Source organism: Terrapene carolina, unplaced genomic scaffold (assembly GCF_002925995.2).
Source record: "Terrapene carolina triunguis isolate 2854851 unplaced genomic scaffold, T_m_triunguis-2.0 Scaffold85, whole genome shotgun sequence".
NCBI classification, from domain to species: Eukaryota; Metazoa; Chordata; order Testudines; family Emydidae; genus Terrapene; species Terrapene triunguis.
This window is the reverse complement of record NW_020664436.1, coordinates 19,384,600-19,410,082: the sequence shown is the minus strand read 5'-3', so window position 1 is coordinate 19,410,082 and position 25,483 is coordinate 19,384,600. Positions and strand designations below refer to the sequence as shown.

Genomic DNA, 25,483 nt, shown 5'->3' with positions numbered 1-25,483 from the left:
CTTAGAAAGAATTCAGTGTTACTGTTAAGCGGTTGCAAATTTTCAACTGGTTATTGGTGTTTGTGACTTTGTGTGGCCCTGCAGGGATGAGTTGGTGGGTAGTGATGGTTTTGTAGCAAAATGTTCCTAATATAATTCTAAACTTGCTCATTTAGTGCCTGATGCACAGCCAACTGAAGCCAGTGTTAAGACTCCCACTGACTTCTGTGGGCTGTGAATTGGGCCCTTATGTAATAAGGGCCTCATCCTGTGAGCTGAGAGCCCCAATTCCCATGGAAGGCAGAGTGTGGCTACACTGCAGCTAGGAAATGCAATTCCCATGTGGGTAGATGTGAAAAAGTGAGGATAACAAGTGGAAAGTTATTTTTAAGAGTTGATGATAAAGTAAAAAGAGAGGTTTGAAAACCATTAACCTGATTTTTATTTATAATATATATATAAAATGTTGAAAAGCAAGCAGTAAAAAGAGTAGTGTATCACGTCCGGAATGGCTGACTTCTGAGCACAGTGGAATAGACTTTGAGTTTTTATTTGACTGTAGCTGGAAAGGTTTGGTGGGGGGATTGGAATGTTACAGGCAACTCAATTCTATGAGATTAAATTCGAATGGAAAACTTTAAGTGTTTACAAAGTGGATCTCTTTTACATTTGAGCCCTCACTCTCTGTGCCTCAGTTCTCTCACTGTGCAGTTTGTCACAGGTGCATTGTAAGGACAAATTAAAGTTTTGTGTGGTGCTCTAATACTATGGTGAAATAGGCCATATTAATATCTAGGAAGCTATTGAGAAACCATAGTAAGGAGAGTGGTAATGAAACTTATACATCCTTATGTTTTTTTGGTGTTGGAAGTTTGACTCTGTGTGTTTTTAATATATGCCATGGACTAGCATGATGACATGTTTTTACTTAAATCATTTTTATACTTCCAAGTAAGAAAACAAGGTGTCATTTGCTCAACTTTGAGTTTCTTAGCGTAGGGTAATACTTTAAAATGCAAGCAATATTTTGATTCATAGATTCCAAGGCAGAAGGGACAACTCTGATCATCTACTCTGACCTCCAGTATAACATAGGCCATAGAACTTTCCCAAAATAATTTCTAGAGCAGGTCTTTTACAAAACATCCAATCTTGATTTAAAAATTGCCAGTGATGGGGGCTCTACCATATCTTTTGCTAAATTGCTTTTAGTTTATTTAAAAAAAATCCTGGAGGGTAATGAAATGTGTATTCGTTATAAAACAGAGTAGGATTGCTCTAAGCTGTGGGATAATAAGTAACATTTAATTATCTCTTAATGAGTATTGTGTATTACAGATACACTAACATTTTTTTCATAGAGGGAGTGATACTTAAGGAAAATGAATTTGCAGACATCTAATTTTTATATTTAAGGGTTTATTTTTTTAAAAAAGTCCCTGAATTTGCAGTGAACACAGTCTTTTAATGCAAAAAGTATATGGTGTAAAATGGATTTACAATACTCAGTAAAATATTCCTGAAACTAAATTACACAACTAATATACAGTATGAAGAAAAGAGCAGGAACAAAGGAAAAGAGAGGTGCTGGATACAAGAAGGAAAGGTGTAGGAGTATGAGTAGAAGTACATTGATTAACATAAGAAAAGTCCCCACATGCAATCAAATTCTTCTTTCTTAGCTTGTAATTTAGGCATTACTATTTCATACAAAACTGTTTCAGTTAATTTTGTGATCCATTTTTATGCTAGCCTGTGAATGATTTTTTTCCAATGTCAACTTTTTACAATTATAAAAGCTTATATTATCTATATTAGATATCTTTTAGATAAGGTTAGTAGCAATAGACTGTGATAAAGCATACAAGTCCTTTATATGCCAAGAAATGCTTTCTTAGCCTTGACGATCACTGTTTCATCACTAAAGGGAATGCACTCTGACCTGGACAGTGGCACAGAGAAAGGTTCAGGCTACTAGAAGTGCCCTAAGAAATGAAGGGTGTTATCCACAAAGCAACTTGGGTGCCCTATTCTGTAGTTTAGATGCCTAACTTCCCCTCTTCAGCACCACTACAATACACAAATCTCCCACATGGCAGCAACCTGACCTCCTATGTGCCTAAACTCACTTGGCACCTAACTTTCCACTGTAAAAGTACCTTAGGCACCTATGTGTTAGGCCTTGGGGTATGTGCATTGCTGTCCCACTCTAGGTGTCCCATTCTAGGTGTCTCCTGCCTAAGCCCCAGAGCAATTCACAAACTAAAGAAAGACTGGCATTCAGCTGCCTAAGTCACATGCGGGGCCCAGTCTGGGAGGCAGCCTCTCAGCACTACTCCCAGATTGGGTTCAGTTCAAAATTTAGCTGGAGATGGAGGTTGTGATGGTGCCTGCCTTATAACTTTCAGCCCAGTGGTGTGCCAACCTCTGGACTACAGAGTCATTCTCACACACTCCTTCTGTCTCTCTCTGGCCAGATAAATTATTTAAGTATTTATACACAATGGAACAGTCATGACGCCAAAGAGTGATGCATAGCAACGCCTAAGCCCTTTGTGGATTCCACCCGAACTGCTGCTCCCTGGGAAAATTGGAGACTGACAACTAAATTCCCTGGTCCATGAGAGTGAGTGGGTGGAATAAAATGAAAGCAGCTGGATTACTTCCTGAATCTGATACAATTAAGGAAAGGTGAGCCTCGTTAAGTTTATAAAAAGGATTGGTGCCTTCTCAGAGTAGGAAATAAAATACATCCAGAGTAAAATGGGGTGTGGATATAAACATGCTTAGTTTTTAAAAACAGTGTTCATAGAATCATAGGACTGGAAGGGACCTTGAGAGGTCATCTAGTCCAGGCCCCTGCACTCATGGTGTTGCATGTATCTAGTCACATAATTATAAATATATGTGGCTTGTTCACCTTCTGTTTATATTAATCATTCCCTGGCAACACAAAGGTAAGGTTATCAGAGTTGTATGGGCCACTGCCACTGTATTTCAGCTGAACAACAGCAATACAGAAGTAACACGTTCACTGCAGGTCTACACTACTGCTTAAGTTGATCTAACTTACGTCCCTCAGGGGTGTGAAAAAGCCCCCCAACCCTGAAGCGACGCAAGTTTTGTGCTGTCCTGACTGACGCTATGTCACGCTTCTCGCTGAGGTGGAGTAGTTATGCTGACAGGAGAGCTCTCTCTCATTGGCATAGCGCTTCTGGTGAAAATGCACTACAGTGGCACAGCTGCATCGGTGCAGCAGCGTTGATGTTATGTTGTAGTATAGACACCTTCAGACAGGATGTTCTCTCCTGGTGACAGATTCTCGTTATTTGGGAAAGTTCATAGGATGGTCCAGGGCTTTACATATAGGCTCTTATTCCCCAATTTATGGGATCAGGATCATGGACACAAACCGGAAATGACAGGTATTTGATGACTTTTACTCTGGCCATTTTAATCTAGTATAGATTGATAATATATATATTTATTTTGCAATGGGACATCACCAACACGTGTCTAGAAGTTTCTAGTTGAGTCAGATTCTCACTATCGTAGTCCTGAATCTCTTATGCCAAGCCTACTACATATTTGCAAATGTTCCTGAATGGTTTTTTAAAATAGAAATAGAGAAGATGTGTTGGTCTGCCATTTAAATGCATATTTGTAATATTTTTAAAGCTTCTTAGAGTATTAAGGAGTTAGTTAATTACATCCTGTATCGATCATATTTACCCAAATGGTATCTATATGGAATACACAAGCCCAAAACTCAAGTGTTTTTTCTCTTTCCTGTACTATTCTTAATTAACCAACTAGACTAGGTCCAAAAATAGGAATTTTTCCCCATGAATGTTTTGTGAAAAATATGTTCCTGCTTTTCACTGAAAAATTGAGTTTCCCAATCTCTCAATTAATAATTATCTGTTAATTAATAAATGTATTACTTATTTTAAGTATTCATATAGCCCCGTCTAGAGAGCCCAGTCAGCATTGGAGCCTCCTTATGCTAAGTGCTGGACAAACACAGCGTGAAAGCAGAGTCCCTGTGCTGAGGGCATTACAGTGTTATGAAGACAGTTGGAAGTTCCTCCTAGTAATCATAGTAGAAGTGAATCTGAAGGGAAGGATTCAAAAGAAGATAGTGGCTTTATAAGATAGTTTGGGGTGAGTGCCTAGCACAGTGGGGTCTTGCCCCATGACTAGATCTCCTAGGTGCTACAGTAATGCTAATAAATAATGTTCCATAAGTAAAAGGTCACTTAGAAGAAAGCACAACAGTGCTTGTGAGAAAAGCAAACCCGAGTGGAGTGAGGCACGAATTTCAGAGAGGCCAGAGAGAAAGAGGTTGCAGTAGTCAAGACAGTGGATAAGGAACCTAATTTGTGTGTAGGGTATTTTTATGAGCAAATATGTTTAAAGGAAAAAAACACCAGCATAACCATAAGCAGTAAATAAAGTAGCCACTATTTGTGAAGATGTGCAAAGCAATAACACTCCGAAACCTGCAAAACTGCATTTAGACTTGTATCTGCCTATATTGTAGATTGCTATTGATCTGTTTTATCTATCCAGCTTGGGATATTAAAGATTGCATCATAGTGCATGCACATTAGGGAGGAAAGGTAAGGTATGTAGGTTTGGTTGCCACCATCTTTGCTGATATATTGAGTATTGAACCATGGACCTCTAAAGCTAAATGCATGAGTCTCTACAGCGTGAGCCACATCCTCTGTGGATCAGGAACAGAGGGGGATGCATAACACACACTGACTCAGTGGGATACACGGGCAACCTTGGCTTTGTTGTTTCCTGATTGTTGAGTGTTTAATTTTGCAACCGTAATGTTTCAGTGTAGCTCTGTTTGTGTGGAATACTGTACAATATATAAACCTTTTTTAAGATAAAATAGATCTGTGTATACACACCTGTTTTAGAAATCATGTAATAATCACTTGGTTTCCTGTGTTCATGCTTTCCAAGTAGATCCGTTCGGATTCAATGAGACATTAAGAGTGAAACGGGGAAGCGATTTTATAGCAACTTTTGGCTGGTGGCAATCACATCATTAATGTAAACTTGTATTCTTTCTTCAATTAGAATGTTCCACCGGATCTCTCCATTTGTACTTTTGTGCTGGAACAATCCTTGTCAGTGCGAGCTCTTCAGGAAATGCTGGCTAACACTGAAGAGAAAGCAGAAGGGGTAAGTAATCTAATCTAGACTTTTTTGATCAACTGGGGATATATACCATTTCTTCCACAGTATTAACACGATGACTTCCTTTTGGTGTAGCTGTAGTCTCATTCTCCAGTACAGAAAGGGCCTCATCCCGAGGAATGCTGAGCACTTGCAACTTTCATTGAAGTCAATGAGTTGTGGGAGTCCAGCACCTATTAAGATGAGGCCCTAAATTAGTGAGCTGACTGTAGGATTTGAGGAATTATGATTAAAGGTCGCTGAGGGCACATGCATTCTTACTATCACTATAACAAAATAATCACAGTTTAGAAACATAATTAAATCATGCCTTAAGAAGAATTAAGGCTCCTATCCAAATGCAGGGCTGTGTTACTGTAGAGCATCCTAGTGGCATATAAACACCACTATATCAAATCAAAATACTCGGTAATATTAAAATGCAGCATCAGGCATGTTTAGTTCTTTTTAAAAGATGACACTATTCTATGTTGCTTGAGCAAAAATGTCCACTAGTTCAGATTTAAAATTGAAGATGTCATATTAATCAGAGGTGTTAGATGAATATGGAAATTAGGCATCCTTGCATTCATGAGTGATGAGGGAAATAGAGTAGCAACTCTGAGTAGCAAATAACTATCTACAAATAAATAATAGTAGTATGATTAATTTTGTGTATACGGTGTAGTTCAGTTAGCTTACAGTCACGTAGCTTAGGATTGCACACATCCTTTGCATGGACCATATCCTGAAAACAGCTTGTAATTGAGGAAGAGTGGCTGTGGTACAGGAGTAACATACAGAGATAAAACAGAGGAAGGTATTAATAGCAAATCTGTCACTCAAGAAAGCTGGCAGGAGAGAAACAGACCCCCTGGAAGCTCTGAGAATGCCTGAGAGAAAGCAAGCTCCAAACTAATATGCTGTAGTCAGTCCCAGAAAATGTCAGGCACTGAGCCTAAAAAATGATAGTTGGGATATGAAATCCAGGAACATTCCCATGCATGCTTCAGAGCATGTGGTGTCACTGAGCATTTGTTCCAAGGACTAACTGCAAAAGCAGCACACGGAGTAGTATGTTTGAGATGTGCATGTAATATTGGAATAAGCAAATACATACTTACAGACAGGGATCACTCTTTCTGGAATTTGCAAGTACTGCAACTAATAGCAAGCAAATCCATGGAGAAAGCATACACCAGAAGTGTAAGCTTGAACTGCAGTTCTGCACCAAAAAAGCATGAGCTGTCAACACCGCTCGACCCCCCCCCCCCCCAAAAAAAACCCTGTGCAATTGCAAAGGATGTCCAGAGATGCTGCAATGGAACTGTAGTGATAGCAATATGTCCACAACAATATATCCCTACGTAAAAGGATAAATGGACACAAGTCAGATATTAGGAATGGCAATATACAAAAACCTGTAGGAGAACACTTCAACCTTCCTGACCACACAATAGCAGATTTTAAGGTAGCCATCCTGCAGCAAAAAAACTTCAGGACCAGACTTCAAAGAGAAACTGCTGAGTTTCAGTTCATTTGCAAATTTGACACCATCAGCTCAGGATTAAACAAAGACTACAAAAGGCTAGCCAACTACAAAAGCAGTTTCTCCTCCCTTGGTGTTCACACCTCAACTGCTAGAAGAGGGCCTCACCCCCTCTGGTTGAACTAACCTCGTTATCTCCAGACTGATTCTTGCCTGCATATTTATACCTGCCTCTGGAAATTTCCATTACATGCGTCTGACGAAGTGGGCATTCACCCACGAAAGCTTATGCTCCAATACATCTGTTAGTCTATAAGGTGCCACAGGACTCTTTGTTGCTTTTAACAATATTTGAGGAACTCAGTTGTTGTATTCCTGTGACTTTTCATTCTGCCCCCAGTAAGGATAGGTCTGGGCCAAGAATAGCAGGAGTACCATTGGGGTGAATCCAAGAGGGATCCAGAGCTGCAGCACATGGGGGAAGGGAGCACGTGCATGTTGTACCACGCTGAGGAAAAAATAAGATTCGCTTCTCTATTCTGGTTTCAGAAGGGCCACAACAGAACACTAGAAGGGATTGTTTTTAATTCCAGTATTAAACATTTTTCTTTTGATCTTAATCTTAGTATTTTTATAGTGTTTTGTTCTATTGGCAAACTTTCAGTCTAGCCATAATTTTTTTTAGTTATAAGTGGCAATCACAGGGCAAGCTGGCCTTTTGAAGGCGCACTTGTGATTAGTTTATCTCTCAGTCCAGAGGTACATTATGAGAACATATGATTAGGAATCAGGCCTGATGAGCAATAGAAGGCAAGCCTATGATCAATCAGTGGGAGTTTGAGTCTTCCGGGAAGAGGGAAGGTTACTGGCAACTCTCCAGAGTACCTAGGCAGAGCATCTGAGGCCTTGGCTACACTGGCGCTGTACAGCGCTGCAACTTGCTGCGCTCAGGGGTGTGAAAACGCCCCCCCCCCCGAGCGCAGCAAGTGCAGCGTTGTAAAGCACCAGTGTAATCAGCGCCTGCAGTGCTGCACGCTCGGAGAGGTGGAGTACTTGCAGCGCTGCGAGAGCTCTCTCGCTGGCGGCGCGACTACACTCGCGCTTCACAGTGCTGCCGCGGCAGTGCTGTCAATTCTCAAGTGTAGCCAAGGCCTCAGAGACACTCACAAAGAATGGGAAGGCTTGTGCAGGAGATTCAGGGTCACTGATGACCTGGGGAGGGATTCGCTATACCAGTGAGTTGGAAAGGCTTGGTTGGAGCTGATTGCCATGAGGGGCATCCATACAAAAATGGAAGCTTAAAAAATACCAGGCAGCAGTGCCTGGGTGTTGGGAAGGAACTACTGAGCCCAGCAAGGGCCTAAAAGACTGTAGAGTCTGGGAAAGATGAGTTTGATCTGAGATGACACTGATCTATTTTAATAAACCAGAACCTCAAGAAGGGAATATACTTGAATGAAATGCAAGTCTATGTGCCATCACTGGGGACCCTAAAAAGGAGAGAGGGCCTGACTGAGACTGGATTAGGCAAGGTTTTGCTATGGTGACACATGTCGTATTGCAGTTGGTTATGAAATGTAGTTAACATTTCAGTGTCCCCACTTCTGATACGGGTAAGAAAAACATCAGCAATACATCATCTTCAAAAAAAGGGCCTGATTCTGGTTTCCTTACACATGAAAAATGCCATGGACTTTAGCTGCAGATTTGAGTGAGCAAAGAATTCCAGATCAGGTGTAAGGCTAGTCCAGCTATTGTAAGAAGTCCATTATCCTTATTGAGAATTGTGTACCTTAGGCAGAGATCTCTGTGTGGGATTTACACAAAGTAAGGCTGAAATCAGATCTTGCTGTCCAGAAATAAAGCTGCTTGAGCTGGGTGCCCGTCCAACATCTGCTGTTCTGTGGCTGCCCAGCTCTGAAGGCAGTGCAGAAGTAAGGGTGGCAATACCGTGACCCCCACCCTTGTGACCCCCTTGCAACTCCCTTTTGGGTCAGGACCCCCAATTTGAGAAACGCTGGTCTCCCCCGTGAAATCTATGTAGTATAGGATAAAAGCATACAAGATCAGATTCCATGGGGGGGGGACCCGATTTCATGGTCCGTGATGCATTTTTCATGGTTGTGAATTTGGTAGGGCCCTAGTAATGATGCTGGTATCCCATGGATCACTAGGGATGGATTTTGCTTGGCTTCTGCAGAGGTGCATTATGATGCTGCTTGTGCGGTCTTCACCGCCATCCAGGAGACTGATACATTGGGATCAGAGCAGAATCTATCATAATCTCCAAGCAGAACTTAAGCCTGATTGTAAATCAGCGCTATATATCTGTTAATAATTATGATAACACTTAAAAAAAAAGCCACTAATTTTCTTTTCAGTAAATCTCTGAAAACCAAGAGCAATAACTGTAAAATAAATGCATGTGACGCTTCCTGATAAATTAGCTGGAGCATATTCAATGTCCATATATACTCTACATAACTTACCAAGACCCCTTTCAGCTTCTAGATACTTGAATGCTATGGGATAGGTCCTTATTTAAGAAGCTTAATTTCTGGTGTTAGTAGCTGTTTGTAGAAGCTGCAAGTTTCAACTTTTAATGACTGCTATGCTTTCTTTAAGCATTACAAGAAGAGATAATTTTATGTTTATGTATAAAACACTATATCTTCCAGAGTGTTGCCAGAATTTAATTGTAATAACTCCATTTCCTTATATTTGGGAAAGGGAAGTGTTGTCAGTTCCAGAGATAATTTGTTACTTATTTGTTACTTGAAAATTTCACTAGGAAATTTAGTAACGAACATCACTTGACAGGAAACATTAAATTAAATTCTACAAAATTTTATTGTTTGTTTAACTATAACAAATATATCCCTAGAGCCACATAATCGAGGACAATGAGAAACTGAGATAAAAATATTTATGTGTAATGAAGACTGGGAAGATATGGCAATCTATCAAATGTACTTCAAGTTCACTCTCATTATGTCTCATTCAGAAGATACTAAGCAGATACTGTGTGGACTCCTGAGAATTTGTATAAGGTCATCTTAATATACCATGACAGAGATTTTGCAGCATCATTCTAACTTATCTCATCGCTAGCCAATGATCTTGTACAAACTATATAAATACATACATATGTGTGTGCATGTGTATATATATGTGTATATGTACACTACTTGCTCTCTACAAGTGGCACCCAAGCCCCCCAAAGCCGTCCTACATTTACACTAGTAATTGTGATTCTCTAATAAAGTAAAACAACTGAAATATAAGGCAGGAGTGCTGGTCATGAGGAAACCCACCCCAAAGCCAACTAGTCCCAGCATAAAGAATATACATGGACCTGTCCTGTTCCCTCTCCATGATTACAGCATCTGCCAGATCTCAACCAATGCAGCTGATCTGACTCAGAAGTCATTTGCAAACCCAAACCTGACCATATCCTGCTGTGGAGGATTCTCTTCAATTTTTCTGATAAGAATAGCAAATCCATGACAGACTTTCATGCCCACACACACACTCCTCCTACCCTCCCTCCCAGGTTGTCAGAACTAGGTCCTGTTCAGGAGCTGGGGATACCAGAGATGTTGAAATAAGCCTGCTTCAGAGCAGGGACTCTCCCATTCTGTTTGCACTCTACATATCCTAGGATAATAGGATTCTGATTGGTGCCTCAGTCTAGACACTACTGTTTTACCAAAACAAGAAAAAGTGACCAGGGCCAGTGCTCCTCCTTGCAGGCCAAAGTGAGAAGAGAATGCATCGTGTTGTTGTGACAGACACAGCTAATGTTGCTATCAAAGAAAATACTCCTGTCCTGAATCACTTTTATGAATATCTGTGATGGACAGACATCACCTGTATAGTACATACTGATCTTTCTCTCACACACATTCACATAAAAAGATACTGGCAAGTTGTAAGTCAGTTACACTGTGTATACTTTGGTTACACTTGTTTTGGGGGGCATTTAATATATAACTCTAAGGTACTAGGTTAGTAGGCTTCATTTAGGTGAATCTTAAATACAGAGGAGTAGAAGAAATATAGGACAAAAGAGAGGAAATGACTTGTATCATGGTATAATTGGGTTTGTTTCAGGGAACACAACGCAAAGGACAAATGTAACTTAATTCAGCCACAAGAGAAGCAGGTTTTTGTTCTAGCCAGCATAAAGGCTATGTTTCTACTCATGTTCACTTATGGTAAAGTATCTTTTGTTGCCAGGTTAATTTAATTTTGTGTATCACTTTTTGTTCATCAGATATTTATTTGATCTTTCTTTAAAATAATAAATACATTGCAGTACAATGAAAGATGAAACTAGCTGCTTGTCAAATAAATTTGTCAATAGCCAGTGTCTTGTTGTGAAAGCAAAAAAAAAAAAAAAAATCCTTTTAAAAATGAATCATACTTTAAAAAGCATGTTTCAAACAAAGATCTCCAAATTCCTTACCATGAATAAAGTCTAACATCTATGTGATGTAGATTCCCCTCCCCCCACTTTTACATTTGGGGAAACTGAAGCCCCATTGATTCCTACTAGCACTAGATGGTTAACATTAATGTGCTAAAGAAAAAGATGAAAAGTTAAGTAGCAAAATTTGCAGATGACAGAGTTTGTCATGACTAGAAAAGATTATGAAGAACTGAAGAAGGTCTTAACTAGCTTACGCAGTTGGGTAACGCTGTGACAGATGAAATCCAATGTAGATTAGGTTGACAAGGATGATTAGAGTCATGGAAAAAGTTCTACACAAAGAGAACTATATAGAGTAAAAACGACACTATTAAGAGGACATGTGATTATTATAGTAGGGGCAGGTACCACCATCTATTAAGGTTACCCAACACTTCACATTATTAGACCCTGTTTGCAGCTGCTTATAACTTTGCTAAACTTTAACTGGTTAGGTTGAAATTTTCCATAGGGGGAATCTGCCTCAGGCTGAATTCTGTTTTTGAAAATGTCAGCCATTTCTGAGAACAAGGCTAGAGAATAATGTGTTTTCCACATAAAAAGTTCTTGTGGGCTTTTTATTTAAAAAACTCTATCGCCCCTGTGCATTGGAGCAGGGACTTGAAACTTGGTGGGTGTGGCCTTTCTTTTCACTGCCTGGGACTGAGCAGGACTTTCCATGCAACTGCATCTTTGGCTTGATGACGAACAGGTCAGGTCCACATCTTGGTTCCGGAACTGAGAGCAAGGAGACTCTCTCCTATACTCTCATCCTTTGCTGGGCCCAGATGACATGGAGGAGGAAGCTGCCTGATTCAAATGCAAAGAGGACAAAATCTCGACCTGTGGGAGATGTGAATGGAGCACATTGGGACAGGAAGGCTGCAGAGTGAAGGGGAGAGCAGGAACGGGCACTGGAGGCTGGCAGGACAGTGGGAAACTGGAACTAGTAGTTGGGATGGAGGGAGTCTGAGACTGGCTGGCAAGGTAACTGGGAGCCAGGCAGGAGACGAGGACTGGCTCGCCAAGAAAACACGGACTGAGAACAAGTGGAGTGGGGGGAGGAAGGTTAGGAGGGAGGAGAGGCAGATTTGATGAGAAAGCAGGGTGTGGGGAAAGAACTGAGATTGGCTGGACAAAGAGACCGGAACAAGGAGCTGGGTGGGGCAGACACAGATTGAGTGAGGAGCTCTGCAAAGGAGATTGGGACTGGAGAATGTGGGTAAGGGATATTGACTGGACACTTGGCGGGAGGAGGGAGAGAAAGACAAATTGGTTGAAAAACTGGGATTAGCTGGGCAAGGAGACCGAGGACAAGAAACTGGAAGATTGGAGGTGAACTAAAATGGCTGAGCAAGAGACTAGCAGGGAGACTGGGATTGGGAAGGGGAAGCTGCAAGGGTGAGACTGGGACCAGGATGAGTGAACTGAGAAATGGAAACTGGGACTGGCGAGGTGAGGAGAATGGGACTGGGCCAAGGAGCCAGTGATCGGGACAAGACAGAACTGGGACAGGGACATATTGGAGGGGATAGGCCAGAATTGGATCACACTTGGGTGGAAGGAGCAAGAGTCTGTGTCCATCAGAGAGCGCTCTTCTCCAGAGCTTGCATTTGCCTGACTGGAGACTTGTAGAGGTGCTGAGCTCACAGCTGCTACTGAAGTCAGTGGGAGCTGTGCTTTGAACATATAAAGTGCTATATAATGCTGAATACTCTGAAAAATCAGATTATCAGTGTCTGAAATTGGGCACCCAAAATTAGTAGAAACTTTTGACCTTAATCTTTCTGGCCTGGATCCACAAAGGGACTTAGCTGCTGTGATGCAGAGCATTGCAATACTTAACTTTTAGGCACCTGGAAAATCACTGGAACAACACTGCAATCCACAAAGCCTGAGTTGAGCCTCTAGGCTCCTTACAATGACTGGGGGGAGAGAGGCGCCTTAGAAGGTGATCCACAAAAGCCAGCACACTAGGCAGAAAGCCGCTTAAGCTAGCCAATGGGAGATGCTGACCAGAAGGGTGTGTCCTAAGTCCTGCCCTTCTCATCGGAGACAGGCACGTAACTGTGGGGTGCAAGGAGGTGCCTTTCTCTGCTTGAAATCCAGTAACCGGGAACCCCTCTCCTGGAGGAGGATGGCTTAGGCACCTAAGCTGTATTTTGGGAGAATGAGTTAGATGCCACCTTCACAACACACACACAATGACTGGAAGAAGAGGAGGAAGTAGTGGTGATCATTTTACCCACCTTATGACTCTTAGCCCAGTGGTTTGTGCACTCGCCTGGGATGTGGGGGACTCATGTTCCAATGCCCCCTCTGTCTGCAATAATTTCATCAGTGGTCTCCCACCTCTCAGAAGACTGCTTGAACTACTGATCTATAGGGTATTTTGATGTGGGGATCTCTCTCTCTCTCCTGTTAGAACTGTTCCACTATGGCTAAATAATGAAAGAGTAATTTTGGAACAGGGGGCTGGACCTGGGTCTCCCACTTCCCCACATGAGTGCACTAAGCACCAGGCTATAGTGCAGGGGTGGCCAAACTTACTGACCCTCAGAGCCGCATATGACAATCTTCATAAATTCAAGAGCTGGGGCGTACCCGCCAGGGCTCGGGGCTTCAGCATTGCTCCTGTTGAAGCCCTGAGGCCCGGCAGGTGCGCCCTGTGGGGCTGAAGCCCCAAGACCCCCTCCCTCCTGGGCAGAAGCCAGTGATGACATGGTGGGGCACGTGGGGTCATGTGTCCACTCCATATTTTTGCCAGGGTTTGCTGGCCCCGCTTGGTCACATGGTGCTGCCGGGCCCCCTCCCTGCATGGCAGGTGCTGGAGCTGGCAAGCAGGAGCTGTGGCCATAGGTAGAGACAGCTGGGATCTGCAGGGAGTGCCACTGCTTTTGCTGCTGCCTCTGCCCATGGACCAAAAGCAACGGCTCCTCCCTTCAGCTCCCGGGTGTTTGCCACTGCTTCTCCACACGAAGCTAACACCTGGGAGTTTCAGGGAGAGGCTGCTGAGGGTAAGAGGGGGCATTGTGGGGGGGCTTTTAAATTGTGCTCCCCCACTCTCAGCAGGCACCAGTCATCTCTGGAAGAAGCCCTTTGCCCTGTTGCAGGGTAGAAGCCCTGAGCTCCCCCCCATAGGCACTGACTTCCCCTCTACCCGGGGGGTGCTTGACCCTCCCCTCATCCCAGGCCTGCCCCACTCCATCCCTTCCTCCACGCCCCCACCCCTGCTCTGCCTCTTCCTGCCCCTGCTCTGCCCCCAGCCCTGCCTCCATTCCACCCCTTCCCCACCAAGGCCACAATCCTACCCTGCCTCTTTCCACCCCTGCCCTGCCTGCTCCCCTGAGCATGCCCCGTCCCTGCTCCTCTCCCTCCCTCTCAGCACCTACTGCATGCCACTGAACAGCTGTTCCGCAGCATGCAGGAGGTTCTAGGAGGGAGGGGGAGGAATTGATCAGCATTGCTGTGGGTGGGAGGCGCTGGAGGTGGGTGTGGGGAGCTTGGTTGCTGGTGGGTGCTAAGCACCCATTATTTTTTTTTCTGGAGCACCCACGGAGTCGTTGCCTATGCTCCTCCCTTCCAGTCTGGTAAGCGGAGAATGGCCGGGGAGGGGCATGGGTGTGTGTGTGTGAGGGGCTTCGTGAGTCACATTTTAACTGTAAAAGAGCTGCATGTGGCTCATCAGCTGCAGCTTGGCCACCCCTGCTATAGAGGCTTTCTTTCTCCCTCTCTGGCTCAATGACTCTTTAGACACCTAAGTACCTGTGTGAATTTGGGCTTTTGGGCCTCAGTTCCCCATCTGTACAGCTGGGAGACTACAAGCCCCTTGTCATACAGGGGTGTTGTAAAAATAAATTTCATTAATATTTTGAATCACTCTGATACTATAGTAATGAATACCTTAGAAAAGCCTATGAGGAAATTCATGTCTTCAGAGTAGGGGTTTGAATAGTTATAGTAAATAAGACATGGAGTCATACATTAAACAACAAGGAGAAAACAAAATATTGAGTAGCTTGCTCACTAAGTGAGCACTATCCATCTTGTGCACTGAATGTGGAAGGGTCCTGTGGAAAATATGGTGTATGCTCATGTAATTTAAAAAGTACCATAATGCATATGTGCAAGTGAATCAAATTAAGGTTGTACAGGCAACTTTAATTCTGGCATTTCCTAACTTTTGACTTTACAACCTTAATGTTCTTTTAATGTATTTTTACTGTATAATAGGAATTGTGCATATCATTCCTATAATACATAAAAATACATTAAAAGAACATTAAGGACACTCCATGATAGGAAACAAAAAGAGCTTGTAAGGGACCTAATGCAGGTTGCTCCAACTGAAGACAAGCTGTGGGGTGGGGGTGGAGCTAGGCTATGTTGGTATAGGCATGTCCAGCAGAGATCAGAGAGTTCTATTGGTAGGATTGCTCTTGCAATGATTGTGGATGGAGATGCCCAATGGGGAGACCAAAGGCTCAGTATGTGGACCAGATATTGGCAGATCTTGGAGAGAGCAATCTGCATGACAGCCTGGCATATGATCATGAGTTTCGGAAGAAGGCTATAAAAGTTGCCGATCTTGAACAGGGAGGTGGCAAGAAAGAAGATGAGAACTTAGTAGATAGCTAAATGTTGTTCTTAGAATATGAAAACAAAATATTTATAAGCTTAAGGGAAAATGTTTGACAATAATGTAAGTAAATATGCAGTTAAAATATAAACTGATCAGTTGTATGTGCACTTAGTATAATTTTGTGATGCCTGCAGCTATAGGCTGTTCGCTTTACAAAGTATTACTTCACACTAACTTTGTGCAAGGAACTCATGCATTCTGTCCAGGACTTGTAATTGAATTAGTATAGCTTACCCCCTATTGGTTGTGGCCCACCAGAGGATGCCCAACCAGCTATATAAGAACTCTGCGAGTGCCAGCCAGCATCCGCTCAACTCAACAGCTGCCTGGGACCTCATCCATTAGTTGTGTGGTATTCTTGGAATACAGCCTGTTGCTGTCACAGCTGCACTGGAGTCTGCTGTGTGTGTGACAAAGGGTCTGGTATGGTGAACAGAAGGGAGGAGAATCTGGGAAGGAATGAAGTCCATCCCTGCACACCTTGTAGGGTCTGACAGTATCTGAAAGACCTGCAAAAATTCCAGGCACTTGTCACTGAGCAGCTCTGAAGTGTTATTAAAAGCTTAAAGATGGAAGACATGCTGCAATCGCACACACAAACTTGTAATATAAACAGCAGATATGCAGCTTCCACTTGCAACATGAAATTTGAAGCCATACTAACTTCACCTTTGATTAAATCTACAATATCTTAAATGAAATGACAGGACCAATGAGAACATATGTTATACCCTGCTTAACAATGGTTTGTGTGGTCAGAGAGCGCTCTTTGATGTGTGGCTATTCTTTAATATTCAATTTTTTATTTGTTTGGGAAATCCTAGAGAGCTATCCACTTTCTTTCATTGGACCCAATAAGAAGAATAAACACACAAACCTGCAAGATGGGAGTGGATGTTTAAATGCTTTATTCTTATTCTGTTGACACTTCCCTATTCCAAATCTAAGGATAGATAGGAAGTAGGGCAGGATGAAGGATAATATTTTTAATTTTCACAACTAGAAATGACTTTCTAATTCTTTTTTAATTTAATTGGCTAAATATGTGTGTGTGGAGAGAGAGAGAGATAGGGTTGCCAATTCTGGTTGGATGTATTCCTGGAAGCTTCATCACATGGGAATCTTTAATTAAAGATTAATTTTTAATTCCTGGAGACTCCAGGGCAATCCTGGAGGGTTGGCAACCCTGTAAGAGTGTGTGTGGGAGGGTATATTTTTGGAGGGAGATTAAAGTAAGGAAGCAGGGTTTAAAATCTATATGCAAACCTTTTAAAATGATTCTGATAAGAAAACCCAAAACAACCATCTTAGAATCATTGCATGGTAGGATGTGGTGGATATTTTAGGACCCTGCAAAATTTGGCCTTTGGAGTGCCTCAAATACAGTAATAGCAGTCCCACTATAGGCTTAGTGGTAAGAATTTTCCTCTGTGCTGATGTTGATACAAAATTTCCATTGATGTTACTACCAACAGTGGGTACAGTTAAAAAGTTTTTATTCTTTGAATACGGGTATTCTCTGAATGTATAATGGGAATAACAAATGTAGCCCTCCCTGAGGCGTGGTTTAAGCCTCCTCCCTTCTCTCTCCTGGAAGCTTGGAATCATCAATATTAGGAGCAGCTTCTCCCTTCTCCTCTCATGGGTTGGATCCTGTGTTCTTTTTTGGCTCCTGATGCCTCCACCTAAGATGACTCCTCGCTGTGCCATAAAGAGGGTGTTGTCCCTAGAGAAAATAATACAACTAGCTGGCAAGGAGCATAAAGCCCAGTACACAAGGGATAAATAAAATACGTAAACAAAAGCCCCAGCAAAGGAATGAAAATGGTGCCCTTGCTTTATCTTCACCTTTGGGTGGGGCAGGGTCCTCTCCTGGCTTGCTGGCTCCCTAATCTGGAGTCCTGTGTGGGTCTCGGCTGGCTCTCAGTAGCCAATGCCAGGTCAGATCTTTCTCTGCTGGATGCTGGTCGCTGCAGGGCAGGACCTGCCCGATCCATGCAGCTAGATCTCATGGCAGTGCAAGAACTCCCTTTGGTGGGAGTTCAGCAATGACTTGCTGAGCTGTGCTGTTGCTCTCATCTTCCAGACTCAACACTGAAACTAAATCTGTCGTCTCTCTAAGTCAGGCTGTCCCCGTGCTGGGGAACAGTAAAGTCCTGTCATTGGGCCAGTGGACTGCTTGTCCAGATCATCCCAAGGAGAAACCTCACTGTTGGCCCATTGTAGTTGTAGTCTTTTGGTAGGGCCCCCTAGAGGCTCAGTCTGGCACTTCAGGAGCTTGCAAACAGGGCCGGCTCCAGGGTTTTGGCCGCCCCAAGCAGCCAAAAAAAAAAAAAAAAAAGCCGCTATCGCGATCACAATCTGCGGTGGCAATTCGGCGGGAGGTCCTTCGCTCCAAGCGGGAGTGAGGGACCGTCCGCCGAATTGCCGCCAAATAGCTGGACGTGCCGCCCCTCTCCGGAGTGGCCGCCCCAAGCACCTGCTTGCCAGGCTGGTGCCTGGAGCCGGCCCTGCTTGCAAATTCCAAGTGAGGGTTACAAACACCTTTCAAATGGCTGCGGTACTGTATTCTAGCGAGGAAAATTAATTCTCCCCTGTACATAGTACTCTGTATTTCTGTAGCACCTTTCTTGGTGTTATCTCTATCCTACAAATGAGGAAAGTGAGGGACAGATGGGTTAAGGAACATGTCCAAGGCCACAAGATTTTTGGCAGTCATGAATAGAACTCAGCTTTCCTGTCTCCCACTTCTGTGCTTCAGCAGCCAGAATGGCCTTTCTCCTGATTAAAACCTTTGTCCTGCAATTGGATTTTTGTGGACAGACCATTATACTTGTGCAGAGCCTCACTGAAGTCACTGGGGCTGTGCTTGGGCCCACTCACACAGATCTGATTGCAGGGAGCCTAAAACCCACAGCATTATGTTAATAGCTCAATTTATTTGTAAGGATGGACAAATCAGTCAGGCCAAAATAAGAATTGACCTCAACCTTCTCCCAAAACTCCAAACTGAAGCTTTTTAGAGGCTAGAAAAGTCTGGACACTGTCCCTAAATTATTTTGGTTGCTTTTAGGTCCTTATAAGAACCAAGTTTTTTAGGTTGTCCATTACTGCTTTTTGATTCACACCAGTTCACGAGTGTTCTGTTGGAGCACTGTTTCCAAGTCTGGTGGTGCGAGCACAGAGAGGGCAGCACCTGGGAACCGGCTGGAGGGCAAGAGGAATAAGGAGGAAGATAGCTTCCTGGCCCAAGTGCCACTTTGCTTCCCTTTGCAAACATGCTCCCACAGCTGCAGGTAAGATGACAGCCAGTCATAGGAGCAACTCATATACACGCCCAAATCATTGTAATTTATTTATTGCTAGCTAGTAAGTCTATTATGTAAAGTGCTATCAACAAACATACAAGTATCACTTTTCACAGCAGCCTTACTCAGCCCTGGCAACAAATTAAGCCCTGGATGGATGTCGGGGGAAGCAGTAGGGGGCTAGAGCCTGAAGCCCTTCTGCCATAACCCAAAGCTTCACGGCTAGGGTACAGGACCCAGGGACGGAGCCCAAAGCTGTGTGGTCAAAGCCTGGGGAGGATGTGGGGAAAAGCTCTGGCAGCTCTCTCCTGCCAGAACCTTTCACTGTCTTGGGTATCTACAGCCTGCTTTTCACTGCGGCATGGAGCTGTATGTACCCTACATGCTGCCACCACCAGTGGCGACAAGGTGTGTGTGTGTGTGTGTGTGTGTGTGTGTGTGTGCACTTGTCTGTAGCTCAAGCCCCTGCTCCTTGCCATCCAGACTACAGTGCACAGCACACACCATATTGTGGAGTTTGTGTGGGGAAATGTACACACAAGAAACTCTCTGTGCCTGTCAGGCCCCCTGTTTACCACTGTTGTCTGAAACCCCATTGACTTTTCACACATGTTGTTAGATTTAAACCAAATCTTCTTTATAAAAATTATCCTCTAACAGAAGACTCTTTTGCACAATAGGTAAAGTTGCACTCTGTCACCTAGACTCTTCAGGACACTTACCCACTGGAGGGGAAGGGGGAGCAGTATTCACAATCTAAAGATAATCACTTTCTAGTTGATACAATTTCTCTTCATCAGTGAGGCAGAAGAAATTTCTGTTGTCATATACTGGAGTACTTAGGAAAGCATTAGGGGGCTCTCTTTCTAGCAACAGATCTCCTGTGTAATGTATCATTTTTAAATCTGCCACAAACCACTTTGAAATGGTTTTGTACTTAAAAAAGGGTTTAGAGGTTTTAGATTTAACACGGGATGCAAACCTCCTGGGGATTTGGAGGCTGCAAACATTAACCAATGCTTTATGCAATAGGAACAATTTCCCAAATGCCTTATCTTCTGTCTTTTTACCGTATTTAAAGGAGTTTTGGATTCATGACCAACTCTCATAGCTGTAAAAGTGGGTTTTTATGAGTTGAACTTGTGGCCCTTTTGCCTCCCAATTCAGAACAGATTTTACGATTCCATCTGCTTAATAGTACTGGTTTCTTCCTGGTTTATTGGATTTCTCCAGTTTCTTGACAAGCTTAGAGGTCAAATGCAGAGGTGATATGTAAGATGGTGCAAGTTAGGTATAAAAGAGTCTAAAGGCAGGTAATTTACTTGCTGAGGAGCCAGGAATTGGCCTAAATTCAGAATGGTGGTGGCCTACTTTAGTCCACAAAATTGTACACCTCCTATTAGATGCTTTTCTTGCTACTTCCTTCCTCTGGGCCATTCGTCTGAGAGTTACACCAATTTAGACTCCTGTACACTGTCTCACTGGACAAATTCAGAGGGGATATGGTAAGGGTGAGTAAGTTACACTTTAGTAAATGGATAAGGTTTAAGGGAGGTTAAAATGGTGTAACATACACACTGATGGATCCAACCAAGACTCTTAGACTCATCTCTGAATTGGTCTTATGATTTGATATATTGACAACAGAGGAGCTATCATGAAAGCCTTGAGGGTTAGCTTTGCCTAGTGTTAAGGTTACCTGAAACCTTCAGTTATATGACCCTTTTTTCAGTTGCTTATAATTTTTCCAAACTTTAACCGTTTGGGCTGCATTTGTCCAAGCCTTGTATGTGCCTCAGGCAGAACTTGTTTGGAAAATCGTTAGTCAGAATGGTTCTGCTGTTCCTGAGAATGAGGCTAGGGAAAAACACATTGTTTTGCTCATGTTAAAGAACCTTTTATTTGAAAATAACTAGTACTCTCCTGCTTTAGAGCAGGGGCTTGCCATTTGGCTGGGGGGGTGGCCTTTGTGTCAAGGCTGTGGCTTTTTCCATCCCAATAAAAATCTGCCCAAGTTTCACTATGTTGTAAGCTTTTGAAAAATTGCAGTATGCACATGATCAGTAGCAACTTCTTTTAGCATCTATTTTCCCTGGTGATTCTGTCCTCACTGAACATCCTCCCGTGCAGGGTTGAGCAAGACTTTCCTTGCAATTGTAGCTCTGGTCTGCTGTGGGCCAAGTCAAAGCTGGACACAGGAACTGAGAGCAGGGAAACTCTCTCTCCTGTGCTGTCTGTGTCACTCCTGCTGGGGTTGGTTAGTGTGGAGGAAGAAGCTGCCTGATTCAAAAGGATAGAGGGCTGTCATATTTGGGGGTCAACCTAAACCGGTGAGAGTTTGTCACCTATTGCCCTGGAACCCTGTGTGCCTTAAAATGCTCTGTGGCTGTAGTCTGTGTGTCTGTCGATGCTCCCAGCCAATATATGAGCATGCACTGAGTGGTCTGTGTTGAGTACCCCCATGTCCTCTGTCATTGGGATGCTCTTAGAGTCAAGATCTTGATTTGCAAGGGCAATTGATTAGGATAAACAGCCTGAGGGGAGTAGAAACTAGGACTGGAGTCTGGTAGGAGGGAGAGGGGACTGAGTCTGGTACTGGCAGGCAGAGGGAGAGGCTGGACAAGTGTGGGACTGGGGAGGCAAATGGGGACAAGGGGTAGACTGAGATTGGATGAGGAGTTGGGATTGAAACTCGGACTAGCTGGGTAAATAGCCTAGGATTGAGGATCAATGGGGCTGGAGAAGAAGGTCAGGAGAGAGGGGAGACTGATCTGATGAGGAGCTGGGATGTGGGGTAAAACTGGAACTGGCTGGGCAAAGAGACTGGGACAAGAAAATGGTGGAGGGAGAGAGAGACTGCTTGGATGAGGAACCTCAGGAGGGAGTCTGGAATTGGGAACTACATGGGACAGGGAATGTGGCAAGGTGGGGAAAGAGACAGATCAGATGAGGAGTACGGGGGATAGGAGGACTGAGAATGACTTGGCAAGGAGACTGGGACTGGGATGAAAAGCCTGAGGAGTGGAGACTAGGACTGGCTAGGTGAGGAGAATGGGACTGGGAAGAAATGGGGTAAATGGGCAGAAGAGTTTGTGCCCACTAGAACCCACTTTCTTTTAGAGCCTAGAATGGAACCCAAGATCTCTTGAGTCTCACCATTACTCTTGTCAGCAGGGAAAAAATACTACATGATTCTGTAATTAGACTGTATTGTAATGCACATGCACAGGGGGGAAAACTTTAATCTGGTAGTTCCTAACTTCTGAGAGCTTAACTTTGCAACCTTAATAATGTTCTTTTAAGCAGGATTTTTGCATGTAATTAACTGGTGATGCAAATAAAATTTGAGCTAACCCTGGATGAAATCCTCTTTCTTAAATGGATGAAAGGACCTGTAGAACTGAAATACATGTCCATGCAGACACTAGAATGGTGAGCATAGTATGGAAATCGAAATGGAACTGACTAGGACAAATACATGCTGTTTGTATTGTGCTTGTGTCAAAGAAGCTTAGAACGTTTTGTTTGACTTCCCCATATGAACAAGATTGACACATTAGCCACCAACGGTGCAGTTTTTTCTCTTTTTAAACATTTCTGCCTAAGATGCTTCAGTGTCATTCTGCTGTGAGAGGTGTGCTACATTTTGGCTGAGACTTGCACTGATAGACCTGGCCGTTTGTGGCACTTTTCATGAAACGTTCTACTAAATTCCAACTTAGGCAGATCAAAACCACTCATCTAAATTTCTCCTTAAATTTCAGCTGGATACAGTATTCACTTCATATTCTAAACTCTTATTTTTTGTTGCTAGGTGGAGATAATCAGCTGCTGCTGTCCACTGCCAGAGGTGGCTGCGCTGACATAGACCAGCGGTTTTCAGTCTTAAACAAATAAATCAAAGTGTGCTACCCCAGTTAGTCACACCTTTCTAACTGTAAAAGGTTCTGCTTACTCTCATTGGATGACCTGAACCGGTTTATATTAGACACAACCACTGACTTCAGGGTTCAGTGATGAACAATATAACTTTGAATTCCTTTTGTATCAAACACAATTGTTCTCTATCTGTGTGACAACTGAAAAACTAAGTTTCCCTTGTTTAGCTTAAATTTTGCTTTCCTTAATTTCATCCCATTATTTTTGGTTATACCTTTTGTAACATTCTCCCCCCTCCCCCGAGTGGAATTGATAGTTTTTGGATATTGATACATGGTAACTGTTATTGATAGCAGTTCTTAACATAGAGCTAAGCAGAATAGCAGAGTCAGGGTCTGCTCTCTGGATCTGAGACCAGAATTTCCCCCTCTGATAGCAACAGTTTCCAATCTCCAGGATGCCATTGTTTTGTTCTATAAAAAGCATGATGATTTTGTAGTAAACTATACTAATCAAATTGTCATCTTTTTTCATGCCCCTAAGATACTGAGAATCAGAGCTCTGAAAGCAGGGCATTAAACTATAGTCTCTGGACTACATGAGAAGCTAACCAGCCATAGAATACATTCATGTAGTGACTTTTTTAATAAGGTGTCCTAATTGTAATGTGTGAGCATATCTTCACTCTTTTTGATGCTGTGAGTAATATTGGCAGACTCTTCTTGCACGTTCTTTAATCCATGTCAGGCCTTGTTAACAGAATGCCAACAGTGTACATGGACATGCATACAAAATGTAACCTATTTTCCTAACATGGGAGAGGACTGAAATTTTAATTTCACAGATTTCACTGCAACTCCTAGAGCATTTAGTTTTTCAGGCAAATGCTTTATATGGCCACCCATCATTTAAAACTGTGTCCTAACCTAATTGTATTATGAGCCTATTAACTCCCAGCTAATCATCCAGTCATGGCTAATTAATCACATCTCCTGGTTGTCCTGTTTAAAAAAGACTTGTTTTCCACACCACTGAACTGGAAACTATTGTCTGATTTTATTTCCAGGGTAGCCTGTGTACAAAGGGGAAAATCTGACCCCCTTCCTTGGTCACTTAAGGTTCAGTAGAAAGTCAAGTCAGTTGGATTCCTCTCTGTGTGTTTGAGGGGGAAAAATCTGAGGAAACCCTATGTGAACTCCCTGTATGCAGCAAAACTCAGTTCAATGGCTTTCCATGCCTTTGTGATAAATGAAGTGTGGGGGGGGGGGGGGGTAGCCCCCTCCGAGGGAACCCAGAAAGCCAGTTAGCTGTAAAATCTCTCTTGGTAGCTCTTCTCTACTTGCTTTACCTGTAAAGGGTTAAAAAGTCCCCCAGGTAAAGAAAAAAAAAGTGGGCACCTGACCAAAAGAGCCAATGGGAAGGCTAGAACTTTTTAAAATTGGGAAAGAAACTTTCCCTTTGTCTGTTGTTCTCTCTGGGCTGAAGAGATGGGCAGCAGGAATGCTGTGTAAAGTTTGAACCAGATATGAAAATCATCAGATCATATCTAGAACTACTTTTAACAATCCAAATATGTAAGTAAATTAGGAATGCTAAGGAAGACGCGATTAGGTTTATTTCTGTTTATTTTTTAAGGCTTGTGGACTCCTCTGTGCTAAACCCAGATGCTTTTGTTTGCTTGTAATCTTTAAGATAACCCCCAAGAAAGCTATTTTGGGTGCTTAATTTTTGGAATTGCTCTTTTAAAATCTAGCAAAAGCCTAAGTTCCAGATGTATTTTCTTCCTTTTTGTTTTTAATAAAATTTACCTTTTTATAAGAACTGGATTGTATTTTTGGTGTCCTAAGAGGTTTGTGCATGTTGTTTGATTAACTGGTAGCAACAGCTAATTTCCTTTGTTTTCTTTCTCAGCTCTTCCCCGGGGGGTGGGGAGTAAAAGGACTTGAGGTTACCCCATAGGAAGGAATTCCCAAGTGCTCTTTCCTGGATCCAAGGGGTTTTTTTACATTTGGGTGGTGGCAGCGTTTACCAAGCCAAGGTTAGAGAAAAGCTGTAACCTTGGGAGCTTAATAAAAGCCTGAGTGGCAAGTATTAATTTTTAAAATCCTTGCGGGCCCCCACCTTCTCTACTCAAAGTGACAGAGTGGGGATTCAGCCTTGACAGCCTTAGAATGGAGGGAAATGATTGGTTCAGGAAGGGGTACAAGTATAGCTGATGATTTTATGAATTTTTCAGATCTGTCTGCTAACCCTTGTCCCCACCCCAGACTTTAGGGGGTCATGGATGGGACAGCCCTGGTACTGCAGCAAGGGGAAGGAGGTTAGCTCTGTTACCCAACCCTACTGGGCCACCACAAATAGCCTTCTTACTTTGGCGACTGTCTGATTTAAATTTAAATCAATCTTTTTTTCACAAACGTGTTCTGTTTTTTTTTAAAAGCCGCTCATTTCGTAATCAAGTCTAAAGGGTACATGTTTAGCTTTGTATGCCAGGATTTAGCCACATTACTCCCACTAAT

At 42.9% G+C, this 25,483-nt stretch overlaps 1 protein-coding gene across 1 annotated transcript in view; it reads left to right on the top strand.

The window, feature by feature from the left end:
* The window catches only part of RYR2 (ryanodine receptor 2), a 512,764-nt gene that overhangs the window by 36,733 nt on the left and 450,548 nt on the right, over nucleotides 1–25,483 (top strand). Inside the window, exon 3 of the mRNA XM_026649522.1 lies at nucleotides 5,077–5,181. Within this exon, the coding sequence (XP_026505307.1) occupies nucleotides 5,077–5,181 (105 nt within the window). The remainder of the gene's footprint in view (nucleotides 1–5,076; nucleotides 5,182–25,483) is intronic.